Here is a 16,064-nt window from a genome sequence, read left to right as displayed (position 1 = left end):
GCTCCACTTTCCAAAAAGTAATTACTGAGTCAACTACCCTATGGCTTCAGGCTAACACATTGGCATTCTCTAAGTCATTTGCTTGGATGGGAAAACCCATTCTTCCTGTCAGATGATGAGTGTGTATGCTATCTCTTGAGGGTAGAACATAAATGAAGAGCTGTGGACCATTTTTAAAGTACTTGGATAGCACTCATCTCAGAAAGAAGGATGGTATCGTGATGTCCCAGATTCAATGACTAGGTGTCCAGAGAAGAATCCTCCATGAGGAGAAAGGCTTATGGCCTCTGGAACTCTCCTGTGAAGCAGTCCTGGATGGGGGCAGCTCCCTGCAGCCTCGTAGGGTGGCAGGGATCCCCTAGAAAGTTGATTGTTTACTTGTCTCAGGCTGTAGGCATTCTTGATCCATACTGCCGAGTCCCATCCTAGGGATGGGGGCAAGGGTGCAAGGCAGAAAAGAAATGCTTAGGAAGAGGAAGAAATTGGGGAGACTGGAACTGCCAAGAGCAAGCATTCTTTGTTATATTTAAAACAAGGCGTGTTCTAGAAAAACTTAATTTGTGAGAAAGGGACCAAATGTATTGAATGTTTACAGTGTTTTTTTTTTTTTTTTTTTTGGTTGCCCAAGCTCCAGCCTTAGGACAGTATTTGATACAATGACTTTTAAATTTTTCCGTTTTTGCCAGAAGATCTATGAGGGCAATAATTACACACTGGTGTAATAAAAGATCTCTTGCCTAAGAGACAGGAGACCTCAGTTGTATTTCTAACTCTAGCTGTGTGACCTTGGACAAGTACATTACCCTCTCTGGGCTTCAGTTTTCTTAGCTATTAGATGAGGGATTTGGACTAGTAAAGAAACACTAACATTCTATGCTTCTAAGAAGACAGAGATCTCAACAATAGAGATTGGAGGGCTTTGAAGAAAAAAAAAAACTTATTCTTCCAGGTTATATTCATCCAGGCCAGTTTTATTTAAATGGCTGACTTCATTCCCAGTTTTCCCTGCAGCTCTGGAATAGAAATGTATAATTAACCCTCTCTGTAGTATTACAACAAATATTTTTTCAATTTAAAAGAATCTAGATGACACAGCAGTACATATGTAAAAAAAAAATAAGTAATAATGCATGGTAATTAAGACTAAACGAAATCACATCTGTAAAATGCCAAAATATAAAAACAGAAAGCAAGGCATGCCACACGTAGCAGGCACTAAGAAATGCTAGTTGCATATCTCCCTTCCTCCTCTCCTGTAATCTTTCAAGGAGATCTTAAAATTTATTACAGTTCTATCAGTCCTGTGGTCCTGGGTCCCCTTTTGATCTTCATCTACCCTTCTTCCACCTCCATCATGGGCCCAAAAGGAATGACTCACCCCATATCCTCCACCTCCTGAATGAGCTCTCAGGTTGTCTCCAGCAGAATACACCCAACATCCGCTCCCACCAGGGCCAGAACTGTTCCTTGTTCCTCAGGTCACACAAAGGCTGCTGGGGGGAGTTCACTCCCCTGCATTTCCTTCTTTGAAGTATCCTCTATTTTCCTGGATTCACTGTTAACATTTAATTGCCAATTTATGAATGGTACAAAGAATGAGAAGCTGGATTCTGAACTTTAAAATACATTGTCGTACCCAAAGGCCACAGGGAAAAAAGGGGGTGTCCTATACTTGGTGCACTAACAGGCAATTACTTCCTATGATCTTCTTACTGAGGAACCTCCATACTCAGATTCAAAGGGCTGATATTTTAAGAGGCCTAAGGATAGCTGATTGCGCTTTGCAGATTTCCTACATATTTATGAGAAGTTAAGCCTTGTTCCATGAGCTGAGTCTTCCCCTTGGACATGACTTCAGAAGGGGAGAGAGGGAGGGCTGCCTGGAGGAGGCAGGTCACACTGAATGGGTCACAAACTGTATCTGCCCCTCAGTTCTGATTCTTCTTGTCCTTTTTCTCCAGGAGGCTGGGTCCCTTCCGATCATGACAAGAACCACAAGGGCCTGTAATGTTGAACAGTAAGTCCCAGGAGAGCAGGGACAACACCATATTTATGTCAGCATTCCCCAAGCACAATGCTTGGCAGGAAACAGACCTTAGTAAGTGTTTGTTAAAGGTTGAATAAGCAGCAGGTTTTTACTGCCCTTTAAATGCAGACAGACTGCAAGGTGGCCCCCACAATCCTGCCTCCTGATGTTTATGCCTTTGTGTGATCCTCTCCACTTGATTATGGGCAGGACCTGTGTGTGACTTTCTTTTAACCAACAGAATAGGCTGAAGGTGGCAGGGTGTCACTCCCATGATTATCTTACAGGATGTAAAACTTTCTCTTGCCAGGCAACAAAAGGAAAAAATAGACAAATGTGACTACATCAAATTTGAAACCTTTTGCATATCAAAGGAAACAATTAACAGAGTGAAAGGGCAACCTATGGAATGGGAGAAATATTTGCAAATTACATATCTGATGAGATTAATATCCAGAATATAGAAAGAACTCCTACAGCTCAACAACAACAACATAACCTGATTTTAAAATGGGCAGAGGACTTGAATATACATTTCTCCAAAGACATACAGATGGCCAACACGGTGTTCCACATCACTCATCATCAGAGAAATGCAAATCAAAACCACAATGAGATACCACCTCACACATATTAGGATGACCACTATCCAAAAACAAAACAAACAAACACACCAGAAAATAGAAAGTTGTGGTGCAGATGTGGGGAAAAGAGAACCCTCGTGCACTATTGGTAGGAATGTAAATTGGTTCAGCCACCATGGAAAACAGTATGGAGGTGCCTCAAAAAATTCAAAACACGCCCAGCCCAGTGTCTCAGGTGGTTGGAGCGCCGTGCTCCTAACGCCGAGGTCGCCGGTTCGATTCCCACACGGGCCAGTGAGCTGCACCCTCTACAACTAAGATTGTGAACAACAGCTCTCCCTAGAGCGGGGCTGCCGTGAGCAGCCGGAGGTTGGCATGAGCTGCTGTGGGCTACTGTGGGCTACTGTGGGCTACTGTGGGCTACTGTGTGCTGCCAGGAGTGGCCGGCAGCCAGCGAGGGCCGCCGTGAGCTGCTGTGAGCCGCTGACCGACGACTGGCGACTGACTGGTAGGGGGGCGGGGGGGCGCGCAAGGCTCATAATCCCAGCATGGGCCAGGGAGCTGTGTCCTACACAGCTAGACTGAGAAACAGCGGCTTGAACCGGAGTGGGGGGAGGCAGAAAAAAATGAAAAATAGAACTACCACATGGTCAGCAATTCCACTTCTGAATATCCAAAAGAATTGAAAACCGGATCTTGAAGAGATATTTGCACTCCTATGTTCATTACACCATTATTCGTAATAGCTGAAAGGTAGAAGCAACCTAAATGATCATCCATGGATGAATGGATAAAGAAATGTGGTACATACACACACACACACACACACACACACACACACACACACACAGAGGAATATTATTCAGTTTTGAAGAGGGAAATGCATGTCATAGGCTATAACATGGATAAATATTAAGGACATTATGCTAAGTGAAATAAGCCAGTCACAAAGATACTGGATTCCACTTATATGAGGTATCTAAAGTACAAAGTCAAACACATAGAGACAGAAAGTAGAATGGTGGTTACTAGGGGCTGGGGGAAGGGAGAATGCATATACAGAGGACGCCCAAAAAATGTATACACATTTTAAGAAAGGTAAAAACTGTATTAATTGTAATACTCAATATATACCAATAACAAAAGATGATTACAAGTCACGTTTGACTTCTGCAATTACAAGAGGTGCTCAAAGTGGTTCCCATCAGCGTCCAGACACTTCTGATGATGGCGAACTACTGCTTGAGCAACGCTGACCAGTGTCCACTTGTGTACATTTTTGTGGCACTCCCGATATATAGTTTCAGTTTTGCAAGATGAAAAAGTTCTAGAGATCTATTACACAATAATATGCATATAGTTAACACTACTGTACTGTACACTTAAAAATAGTTAGGATGGTAAATTTTGTTATGTGGGTGTTTTTTTCACAATAAAAGCCTGTCTTGCTAGCAGACTACTCTCCATGCTGGCTTGATGAACTAAACAGCCACATTGCATAAGCCCAGGTGACAAGGAACTGCAGGCAGCTTCTTAGAAATGATGAGTGGCCTTAACCAACAGCAAGAAGCCAAGGCAATGAAATGAATTCAAGGAAGTCAGTCAAAGAAATGAATTTTGCCAATGCCAACAACTTGAGCTTGCAAGTGATTCTTCCTTGGTCACACTCCCACGTGAAAACGCAGCCCGACTGACGCCTTGAGCAGAGGACACAGCTAAGCCACGCCCGGACTCCCGACCTACAGAAACTGTAGTCATAAATGTAGTCAGAAATTAAGGCACTAAATTGGGTAATTTATGTGGCAATAGATAATTAATACAAAAGGGATGGTATGAGACAACTTGCTGTCAAATAACTGCCTTGCTATTTTGGAACCTTGAAATAAAAAGTGATCATGGTGAAGAGAAACAAAACCAATCTTAAGTCGTAAACATTCACAGCCTTGGAATATTCCATGTCTTTGCCTAAAGCCACTCAGCCTCTCTACATACGGCCTCCAGGGGGCAATCTCTGCAGATTCAGTACAACTGCCAATGGGGGGCCTCCTTCCACAGAGCATTAGACAGGAAGAGATACAATCACATCTCTTAAACTTCAACCAAAGGGGTCTCTGTGGTCTCTACACCGTAATTTTTTATGATCCTCAGTAAGAGCCCCAGTGGAGCAAAACTGTAACAGCCTGGGGTAGATTTAGGCTAGCATGGCAAACAGATTTCATCCTATAAATAGACAGGGGTGGCTTGGGACAACTATTGCAACAGGGGAATGTCTCTGCCCCAGTCTATTGATCTGTATCACTTTTTCGCTCTTTGGAAAGGAGCGGCACTGGGCACATGCATGGGCAAACAGATTTCATCCTATAAATAGACAGGGGTGGCTTGGGACAACTATTGCAACAGGGGAATGTCTCTGCCCCAGTCTATTGATCTGTATCACTTTTTCGCTCTTTGGAAAGGAGCGGCACTGGGCACATGCATGGGAATTCAAATATGATCACCCCTATTTCTGCTGCTCCCAAATAGCATTTACCACCCCCAACGTCCATCTGTGGCCACGGAGCTTCTTATCCCCCCTTCTTCGTGGCAAGTGGGATGAGACTTTCTGACCATTTGGCTCCCTTTTTTCCTTACAAGTGTGTGCAGTGGTGGTGGTTGGGGCCAGGGGCAGGGGAGTGAGATGGTCAAAAGTAGGCAGCAATGGTGGCTGGGAGGACGCAGGCCATGCCAGCGGTGCCTACGCAGAGCCCAAAACTCAAATGTGCTAAGTCTTCCCTGGCAGGTCAAAGCCATTGTCCCAGACTGGCACATTGCCTCAGATGTGCCAGCAAAAAGGAAGGGACTTTCTTGGTGCCAGTGAGAAAAGACTCGGATTGGCATGGCTTGAGTCACAATACTGACCAAGTGGGGGGCATGTTCTGATTGGCAGCCCCCTACCAAGGAGAATACTGTTGGCTGTGGGGGAAAGTGATTTTTTTTTAATTTTATTTTTTAAATTAATTGGGGTGACAATTGTTAGTAAAATTACATAGATTTCAGGTGTGCAATTCTGTATCACATCATCCATAAATCACACTGTGTGTTCACCACCCAGAGTCAGCTCCCCTTCCATCACCATACATTTGATCCCCCTTACCCTCATCCCCCATCCCCCCAACCCCCTTACCCTCTGGTAACCACCAATTTACGTTCCCCAGATTAATTTTCAAACCCGTGGCCATCCTGTGGTCACCGACTGCCCTCCAATCCCCTCACCCTCCCCCCCACCCCCCACCCCTCCCGCCCATCTAGCAACCCTCAGTTTTTCCTCTTTGTCTCCAAAACTGTTTCTGATTAGTTCGAAAGTGATTTTGAAAAAGGAGAAAATGCTCTTCTAGGAAACAAATGGCTGTCCGTTATGAGCCCTCATCTTTTCTCTCACTTAGTACGGACTTCAGACTGTACCACAAGGTCCTGCTTCCTGTAATTCCCCTTCAGCCTAAGCGAGAGTTAGGTAGGTACCATCACTTGTAAATGAGGCCTGATTGATACATGTTACTGACCAGCCTTTTTTAATTGCAGTCTAAAGTAATGTAATACTTTACATTTACAAAAAAGCCTTACACTTTTGATGATCCACCCCTAAAGATGAAACAGTTTTTCATGTCCTAAAGTATAATTTCTAAAAAAAAGAAAGAAAGAAAGAAAGAAAGGAAGGGAGGGAGGGAGGGAGGGAGAGAGAAAAAGAAAGGAAGGACGGGAGGGAAGGAGGGAGGGAGGGAGGGAGGGAGGGAGGGAGGGAGGGAGGGAGGGAGGGAGGGAGGGAGGGAAAGAAAAAGAAAATTCTGCTGTTTTCTTAGGGCTGGTTGGTTTTATTGACCAAGCTCACCGGCTGTCACCCACATGTAGTAAAACCACCCTCTAAGAAAGATCCAACTTCTAGACTACCCCAAGTATTATAACCTATGGAACGCAGATATTATCAAAATTTAGACAATTCAAGCTACAGTGAGCACATCCAAAGAGTCATTCAAATCTACACCTGAATTTGTAGTGTTTCTCTGGCTGCAGATGAACAAAATTACATCTCCGCTCACCTAGTAATTTCACTTCTGGGAATCTACCTAAGGAAATAATCAGAAACCTAGGCCAAAACTTGGGTGGAAAGATGTTCATCAAAGCATTATTCATCGTTGGAAAAAAACCTAAATCTTCAACAATAGAATGATAAAATAAATTGCACATAGCGGAACTCTAAGGAGCCATTACATTTTTTTAAAGTTAAATATATTTAATGATATGGGAAAATACACTGTAATGTTAATAGTAATAACGCTAACAATTATTCTAGGTGCTGTACTGAGCACTTTATATGTACTACCTCATTTAATCCTCACAACAATTAACCATATGAAGAACATTATTATTACTTTTTACAGATGAAGAAATGATGACCTAACAAGGTTAAGTAAATTGACCCAAGCATACAGTATTCTGCAGGATACAAATTATAGATATACGATACCAATTTGTTACTACACTTACACACAGCAGAGGTGATTTTTAAAATATTTTAAAACAGGTACAACAAAGCAGAAGACCAGACAGAATGGACACCACAACCAATCAGAATAGAAGCCAAGTGTAAACAACCAAGATGGGCATCAGGTTTCAGTTAGCCTTTGCTGTGTAAGAGACCACCCCCAAATTTAGTGGCTTAAAATAACAGTTTTGGGGGCTCATGATTCTGTGGGTTGACAATGTGGGCTGGGATCAGCTCGTAGGTGGTTCTTCTGCTGGTCTTGCCTTGGATCGCTTGGATGGCTGCAATCACCGACAGCTCAACTGAGGTTGGATGGTCCAAAGTGGCCTCTGGCAGTTGGTGCTGGCTGTCAGCCGGACACTTCTCTCCGTGAGCTCTTTCATCCTTAAGGAGGCCCTGCATGTATTTGTATTATGTTTCTGCACTTTTCTAATTCTCTTCATCAGTATGCATTACTTTAATAAGTCAAAAAATAAATAGGACAACTTCCATCATAGGCATGTGGGGCGTCTTTACTTTGGCATGGAAACCAACAGACTTCCTTCTTCCCCAGCTCTACCACTTCCTAGCTCTGGCAATTTTGTGACCCCTCTGAGCTTGTGGTTTTCTCAGTTCTAAAGATGGAGCTAACATTATCCATTTCATAACAGTTTTAAGGATGAAATGAAACGATGAATGTAAAACACCCAGGGCAGTGCCTTGGCATTTCCCTTCCTCCTACTCTCCCCCTATTCAGACCTCCTCAGTTATTGGAATTCTTTATTAAATTCTGTTGTATAAAGCTACACATAAATCTCTAAAAGTAAACTGTGTACCCTGAGAGCTGGTTTCAAAAGTGAGCCTTCCTTTATAACCCCCAAGCGCAAGATTCAATAAGTAATTGTTGATTTGTTGACTCATTAACCAAGTAAGTTTTCCAAATGCTAGGCAGTTAATCCCCTTTTTATGCAGTTTTAAATATATATATATATATATATATATATATATATATATATTCTAGTATCGATAGGATAATTTTAGTCATCCATTATATCTATTTATGACAATGGAAAAGCCTAATGCTTCACTGCCATGAAGAAAATTCAAACTTCTTAGGGTTCCAAGCTTTTACCTGTGCACAAACACGATCATAACGAGCTTTTCTTTGGCCATCTGTTTTTCAGAACAGGCTCTTCTTGTCATAAGGGCAAAGTAAAGCATAAGAGCATAAAACTTAAACTGGAAAAACAGAATAAATAGGAAAATATATATCATGCATTTTAAAGAAACAATCATTACTCTAAAACACTAAGCAACCCAAATTGAAAATGGCCTTGTTCTTGCTTTAACTAGGCAGCGATCATTAGAGCTTAGTCATGGAAGTTTAATTTGTGGTTGTCAGTAAATTTGTAACAAGCTCTCCTAAGTCCTCCTGCATTAGACCAAAGCAATGGAGGGAAAAGCCTATGATTGGTCATCCATGTGTCATGGTGTCAGAAAAGACACCACCTGCAATAGTTTAGACAATTGAGAATCAACACTCTTTTTAAAAATCTTTGAGAAAGACATTCCATAAACTCCCACCGGTGACTCACTATGCATGACATCCCCAGAGGGTGAGAAGAGTAACAGAAAACCTACTTTTGCTTTCTTTTCTACATATAGGATGTTCCTAGCAAAGGCAGAGAATCACTTGTAATATTTGGGAGTGGGGGTCATGTGGTGATAGTTCAACCTCTCATTCTACAGACTGAGAACACTGCAGGCCCCTTTTATGCTTTCTCTTTGACTCATCTGGGAAACCCAGGCAGGGCAGCCAAAGCAGACCCCTCCGGAGGAGGGTCTGTCTGGGAAGGTGGGTTGTAGAAGAAAAACTCTATCTGTAAGAGGCTTGAATACTTGTGCCAGTGGATACAATCCAGGAATAGCTATACTCTAATCCAACTATTCTCAAACATTTTGCTCTCGGGACATTTAAAAATTATTGAAGAATCCAAAAAAACGTAACCTTAGAAAATTCTAGAAAACAATACACAGGCACAAACTCCTTTAGTCACCAGAGCAACAATGTCATCGTGCACCCTGTAAATTTATAATTACTTCAAAATAAAAATTTTCTAAAGGGAAAAAAACAGCACAGAAGATGGAGCAAGTAAGGGTTACAACAACTTTTAACAGCAATGGAAGTCAGAAGATAGTCAGATATCATCAATATGCTGAAAGAAAATAACTTCCAACCTCAAATTCTATAAGCAATGAAATAAATCAAGAATTTTGAGATGTGTCAGAGGGGTAGTAGATGGGGGAAAGGGGGTTATCACTGTGTGAGGGATATAAATGATAAATGTCTAACTAGTACATTGTTTTGTACACCTGAAACTAATAAAAAAGTTTTTAAAAAAACAATCACTACAGAAAAAAAAAAGAATTTTGAGATGAATTAGACATTCCGGGGGTGCCAAAAAAGTGTATACATATGACTTGTATTCATCTTTTGTTATCGGTGTATATTGAGTATTACAATTTTAATACAGTTTTTTCCATTTAAAAATGTGTATACATTTTTTGGCACCCTCTGTATTTAGGGTAAAAAAGGTGAAGGGATTAAGAAATACAATTTGGTAGTTACAAAATAGTCACAGGGATGTGAAGTACAGCACAGAGAATATAGTCAATAACACTGCGACAACTATATCTAGTGCCAGGTGGGTATTAGACTAATTGAGGGAATCACTGAAAAAATTATATAAATGTCTAACCACATGCTGTACACTTGAAACTAATATAAAATAATATTTAACGTCAACTGTAACTGAAAAGAATAAATTTTTTAAAACTTTAAAAAAGACATTTAGACAAACAAAACAAAATTTTACAAAGGCAGACCTTCACTAAAAGAAATGATGAAGAGTGTACCTCAGGCAGGAGTGTTTCTTCCACAAGTGAGGTCAGAGATTTAACTAAGACTAAGGAGGAAAAAAAGTATAAATGAAAACATTCTGTTAACTCTAAAAATTACAAGTGCTGCATAGGAGAAAAAAATTATTGAGAAATCCAAGTAGTAGCTCACCTTAAGAAACTCTAGAAGACACAAAAATATACACCCATTCCCTTAGTCAGCTGAGCAATGACGTCACCACACTTCCGGTCTCGTCTGGAAAATTCCTTCCAGCGAGATTGAAAAAGGCAGATGACGTCTTACTATCGTTACGAAACTATAGTTTTGACACAGACTCCTTAAAAGGATCTTGGAACCCCAAAAGGTTTCCCCACACCACACTTTTAGAACCCCATTGCCCAACGTCAGGTATCCTGAGATTCTTTCCCCGACGGGACAAGGAGGAAACAGCAAAGTCACCGGTCGGGGGCCACAAAGGCAACCCACCTTCCTTTTGCAAAGGTGACCGGGGACGCCTAGGCTCCAAGGTCACGCTTCCGGAGGCTCCTCGAGAAGCCGCTAGAGGGCGCCGCTACAAACCCGGCGCTCGCCTCGCCGGCCCCGCCCGTACCTCCCGGGTTCACACAGGCTCTGGAGGGGAGGGCGGCGCCCGGAAGAGGGGGGGACCGGTCGCGGCCCCATTGGACGAGGTGCCACCGCCTCACGGCCCGGGGCGGCGCTTCGTGCTAAAAAGCGGAGCTCCGCAGCGGCTCAAACGCGCAGTTCCAGTTGCACTCAGCGGAAGTTTTTCTGTTGCTCTCCGAGGTTCCCCGGGTCATGGTGCCAGCCTGACTGAGGACAGGACGCTCCCGGGAGACGAATGAAGAACCACCTTCTCCTGCTGTTCAAATACAGGGGCCTGGTCCGCAAAGGGAAGAAAAGCAAAAGACGAAAATGGCTAACTTCGTGATCCGCCCGGCTACCGCTGCCGACTGCAGTGACATCCTGCGGCTGATCAAGGTAGCGGGAAGCCCAGGCTTCTCCGGGGGCGAGGTGCGGGTGGGAGGCGGCTCCGTTTCCGGCCGAGGCCGCCGCGCGCGTCACCGCAGGTTCTCTCTTCCGCCCGCCTCCCCCAGCCCCGGCCGCGCTGCGCCGCGCCTCTCAGGGCGGGACTCCGGGGACTAATCACCACGCACCCCCACCCACTCTGTTCCCTCTGGGCTGGCCGGGTCGGGGCCTCACTTAGTTCTGCTTTTCTCCCTTTCTCCTATGTGCATCGCCCCAGGAACTGGCTAAATATGAATACATGGAAGAACAAGTAATATTAACTGAAAAAGGTAACGCTACAGTGGCGGGGTGGGGGACGAGCGGCGGGTGCCTGTCACCTTCACCGAGGCCAACACTGTCTGTGCCTCCCTGCTTCCCTTTGCAGATCTGCTAGAGGATGGTTTCGGAGAGCACCCTTTCTACCACTGCCTGGTGGCAGAAGTACCCAAAGAGCACCACACTCCAGAAGGTAACCACCCTCCCGTTCCAGAAGCCAGAGACCTAGTGTTGTGTAAACGTAGTGTCTGCCGTGTAGAACCACTGACCACAAAGGCCAAGGTTACTTACTCAGAAGTTGGCCAGAAATAATAGCCAGTGTTCAAACTAATGAGGAAAAAAAATAGATGTGCTACACTTAATAATAGGGCGGGTTAAAAGAGCTGTTTAAGTGTAAGTATCGGAGTGCGGTGGAGACCGGAACAGTTAGGTATAATGTAATTTGTTGTAATTCAGTTTCATAAATGGTTCTTGTTTGACCCTAACGTAACCTTTTTTGTAATTGTGTTAAATCACATTTTTTTCTTTAATTTGTCCCAATCTTCAGGTTACAGTCTCTAGCTTCGCCATGTACATGGCCCTTCCGTGTACATGGATGGGCGGGGAGGTAACTAAAACATCCTTTACACAATAAAGTAGATGATCATGATAAAAATGAGGTAAGGTCCTATTATCGCACACTTAAAACACGGTAGATCAGAAATTGTAATACTCGCTTCCTGTGTTTGCCAAGGACTATAAAATGGCAAAAAAGTTTAATTTGAAACCTTTGCCTCCATTTGGAATTCTAAACACCCAATAAAAGGGAGTCTTTTTTTCATTTTCTATTTTTTTATTTTGCTGGTCCCTGTTGACTGGTCAGAAGACAGAGCTAAAAGGGGAAGTTGTTTGGCTGGGTGCTTAAGTTTTTTTCTGAAGTCTGTTCCCCAAGCTAGAAGAAACAAGCAGAAAACATAAGAGATGAGGTATTTTTTTAGAAGTATATGGATGTTACATAATACCTGTTTCGGGATACATCTGCTGCTTCTGGCTTAAAAACTGGGGAGAGCAAATTGAAAGTGTTTTAATTGGAAGGCAAGTTCTGAAATTAAACATTGTACTTTTGGCCTAATGTCCTGGCCTTAAGGAAGCAGAGTTTCTAAACGAAAAATATTTACTATTCTGAACTGCCGTGTAAATCTTATTCCCAAGTCAACATACCAGTATATCCATAGGATGTGAATAATGTGTGTGTTTAGTTTAAGACCATAGCAGTTTTGCTCTGGCAAGTAATGAAAGCATTCTCGCTTCCTAAGTGTGAGATGCAGAGGACTGCAGAGTGGTCAGTCCACAGTTTTAGCCTGGTGTCAGCCAGCTCTATAATGTGTGCTTTTTTGCAAATACATACTTTGAGAACAGCGAGATAGTCCTTCAGTGGCCTGGACTGCACTGGCCTAAAAGTTAGGAGACAGTCCAGTTCATGGCTACTTTATTCCTATAATACATGCATGTATGTTTTTTAAAACCTGTGATAGGCTTCTGATTTTGCAGCTACAACTTGAATGGATTGTTTTTGTCCATAGCTCACATGATATTCTTATTACAGGACACAGCATTGTTGGTTTCGCCATGTACTATTTTACCTATGACCCATGGATTGGCAAACTCTTGTACCTTGAGGATTTCTTCGTGATGAGTGATTATAGAGGTAGGGTTGAGTTTAGGGGGGGTGACTCTAAAGGGAAAGCAGGGCTTGAAGTCCTTGAAATGACTGTTTAAATGGTATTTCTCTTTCTTTTAGGCTTTGGGATTGGATCAGAAATACTGAAGAATCTAAGCCAGGTACGTCTTGGTTTGGGGTTTCTGAGTTTGTAAGGGTTACTAGATGATTTTCATGACAATCAGAACTGGGTCTTGGAAAGCAGGTGAAATGTCGCTGAGTTTGCATTTTCCTCTCCCCTGTGTGTAACAGGTTGCCATGAAATGCCGCTGCAGCAGCATGCACTTCTTGGTAGCAGAATGGAATGAATCATCTATCAACTTCTACAAAAGAAGAGGTGCTTCTGATCTGTCCAGTGAGGAGGGATGGAGACTCTTCAAGATTGACAAAGAGTACTTGCTAAAAATGGCAGCAGAGGAGTAAGGAGTGCTGGAGTACACGATGACAGCTTGCATTCTGTTTTAGAAAACATTCTCAACTTATCTTGCTTTCTATCCTGTTTGTAGTGAAATAGTAGGACGAGCACCCATTCCAAAGCTTTATTACCAGTGGCGTTGTTGCATGTTTGAAATGTGGTCTCTTTATGATGGCGATGCAGTTTGGAGTCAGATTTCTCCTTGAACATCTTTTGATTAACAACAGGGTGGTGTGATCTTAATGTATATGAAAAAAACTTCATTCTTGTGAGTCATTTAAATGTGTACAATGTACACACTGGTACTTAGAGTTTCTGTTTTGATTCTTTTTTTAATAAACTACCCTTTGATTTCATCCTTTGGTATAAGCATTTTTTTTATTTTAAACCTATTTTTAATTACTATCAATGAAAGCCTTGTACAATTGCAAACATTTCTTAGGAGTCAATGGATAATACTGAAGACACTCAATGTCAGCAAGTACATTGTTTTGACTGAAAATCAAAATTCACAGTGTAAAAAAAAAATTCACCGTGTAAATAAAACCATTATTTAAAAGCATGGAAATATATTTCACATTCAAGTTGTTACACTAAAAGCTGGCCTGGTGTAAGCATTTTTTACTAATCCTTTATTTCTTAAGACATTTTTCTTGCTGTTGAGTTTAAAATAAAAATGGCCAAAAACAACATGAAACTTTATACCGTGTTTCCCCGAAAATAAGTTCTAGCCGGACAATCAGCTCTAATGCGTCTTTTGGAGCAAAAATTAATATAAGACCTGGTTTTACATTACATTACATAGGACCCGATCTTATAGTAAAATAAAACCAGGTCTTATATTAATTTTTGCTCCAAAAGATGCATTAGAGCTGATTGTCTGGCTAGGTCTTATTTTCGGGGAAACAGTAATTATTTAAACAAATGTGGAAAGAAGCCAGTTGAATTCTAAGGTTTTACATGCAACAAGATGTAAAAGATGACTTTACATTGATGACATTGTACACTCCACCTGCAGAATTTTTAAGAGCTTAGAAACCAAGGCCCACAATAAACAAGCCCATTTGTTACACAAGTAAAAGAGGCAGAGGTGGGATTCTGAAACATTGGAAATTATTGGGGAAAAAACTTGTCCACAATAATCTCACCCTATATAAAATACTATTTAGAAGGAAAAGTGGATCACTTTGCTATCAGGCAGGAACAAAAATCCCACATTTTTACAGGAAATTGGCAAACAGGTTGGAATTGGACATAGGTACCAATAAGGGAAATGAGCATCCTATTTGGAGAACACATTTGTTGGACTGTACCGCCGTTTCCCCTAAAATAAGACCTAGCCAGACAATCGGTTCTAATGCATCTTTTGGAGCAAAAATTAACATAAGACCCGGTTTTGTTTTACTATAAGATAGGGTCTTATGTAATGTAATACCAGGTCTTACATTAATTTTTGCTCCAAAGGACACATTAGAGCTTGATTGGCTGGCTAGGTCTTATTTTCGGGGAAACACGGTGTTAACACAGTGGGCTTAAGAGGAGTACTCTTAAGAGGAGTACTTAAAACCACCAGTGGGGAAGAAAAAGTTTTTTCCAGGACTGAAAAACTCAAGGGGCCTGAGGAAGAGACAGCTTTAGATAATGGGAACTTTTATTGCTCATTTGTTGATCTAAATTCCTAAACCTACTAATTACCATGATAATGAAAATGGTAGGTGATAAGAACTACTGTACTGATTTCCAAGATTCATGTTTTATAAAAGAAGTCATCAGATACCTGAAAAACAAGACTCCTTTCTTTCTGTTTTCCAGGAAATAAATACTGGGCTCCTCGGTTGAACGGGGATTTTGCCTTGCCTTCCCTTGTTTCAGTGTTTGTTATGGCTTCTTAAATTAGAAGGCAGCCATATAAACAAGTGTGATCCTGTATTGTATTTAATAAGGAGAGCTTTAGGATTTATGGGTGGCTCAGATAGCATGCAAAGAAAACAGGCTTACAGAATCCATTCTCAACCAAGATCCTGCTAGGATGGCAAGTAACCATGGAAGAGAGACCCTGGCAAACAAGAGGGGTTAACTAAACACGAGGCTTTTGGGGAAAGAAGACATTTTGAAAATTGTGTTTTGGAAAGTGGGCCTCTGAGGAAAACAACTACATGCTGACTGCTTAAGTATGTGAATAAATTAGATTAACCAAGCGAGTTACAATATAACTCTTTGTTCTCTCATTCTGCTTAGAGCTTAGCCCTAAAGGCCCAGTGTTGTCACCACAAAAGCTTTTATTACGTTTTTGTGTCCATTTTAAAGAAATCCCTTAAGTTGAAAATTTAGAAACTGAAACCGCAACACATCAGCTCACTGAATGTTCATCTCAATCACAAAGACAGCCCTTTAAAAACAACTATAAAACAAATCCATAAAGCTTGAAATCAACAAAGTAAGAAAGCATGTTCTGGGGAAATCATATGAAAGGAAATAATAAACGATAAACCTGGAAGGGGAGGAAGTCCATGTAAGCAACACTTCTGTAAAGATAACTTTAAAATTACTATTTTACTAAACTATAAAGCCTGACATAGTCATTTGGGAAGAACAGTATTTCAGGTCTAAGGACTTGTCAATTATAATGTGGATGAAAAAG

The 16,064-nt window shown here is 41.7% G+C and overlaps 1 protein-coding gene and 1 long non-coding RNA gene across 3 annotated transcripts; one reads left to right on the top strand and one right to left on the bottom strand.

Moving 5' to 3' along the window:
- Positions 1-202: 202 nt before the first annotated feature.
- LOC117023915 (uncharacterized) lies at positions 203-10,613 on the bottom strand. 2 transcript variants are annotated; one of them, XR_004423277.1, is made up of 6 exons: positions 10,179-10,613; positions 10,025-10,074; positions 8,241-8,347; positions 1,379-1,555; positions 869-1,013; positions 203-425 (listed from the first exon to the last, which is right to left on the bottom strand). It is a non-coding gene; the product is annotated as an uncharacterized LOC117023915 (long non-coding RNA). The 2 variants fall into 2 exon arrangements; XR_004423281.1 differs by lacking the exons at positions 203-425; positions 869-1,013; positions 1,379-1,555 and adding an exon at positions 6,421-7,525.
- Positions 10,614-10,761: 148 nt separating this feature from the next.
- On the top strand, positions 10,762-13,777 carry SAT1 (spermidine/spermine N1-acetyltransferase 1). Its single transcript, XM_033109151.1, has 6 exons — positions 10,762-11,006; positions 11,272-11,323; positions 11,419-11,502; positions 12,895-12,996; positions 13,090-13,130; positions 13,261-13,777. Exons 1-6 carry the CDS (start codon positions 10,941-10,943, stop codon positions 13,429-13,431), a joined length of 516 nt encoding a protein of 171 aa, XP_032965042.1. The 5' UTR covers positions 10,762-10,940; the 3' UTR covers positions 13,432-13,777.
- Positions 13,778-16,064: the final 2,287 nt, after the last annotated feature.

The sequence above is a fragment of the Rhinolophus ferrumequinum genome, chromosome X, assembly GCF_004115265.2.
Source record: "Rhinolophus ferrumequinum isolate MPI-CBG mRhiFer1 chromosome X, mRhiFer1_v1.p, whole genome shotgun sequence".
Taxonomy (NCBI): Eukaryota; Metazoa; Chordata; class Mammalia; order Chiroptera; family Rhinolophidae; genus Rhinolophus; species Rhinolophus ferrumequinum.
Note: the sequence above shows the minus strand (reverse complement) of the source record. Positions and strands in the feature narration are given on the sequence as shown.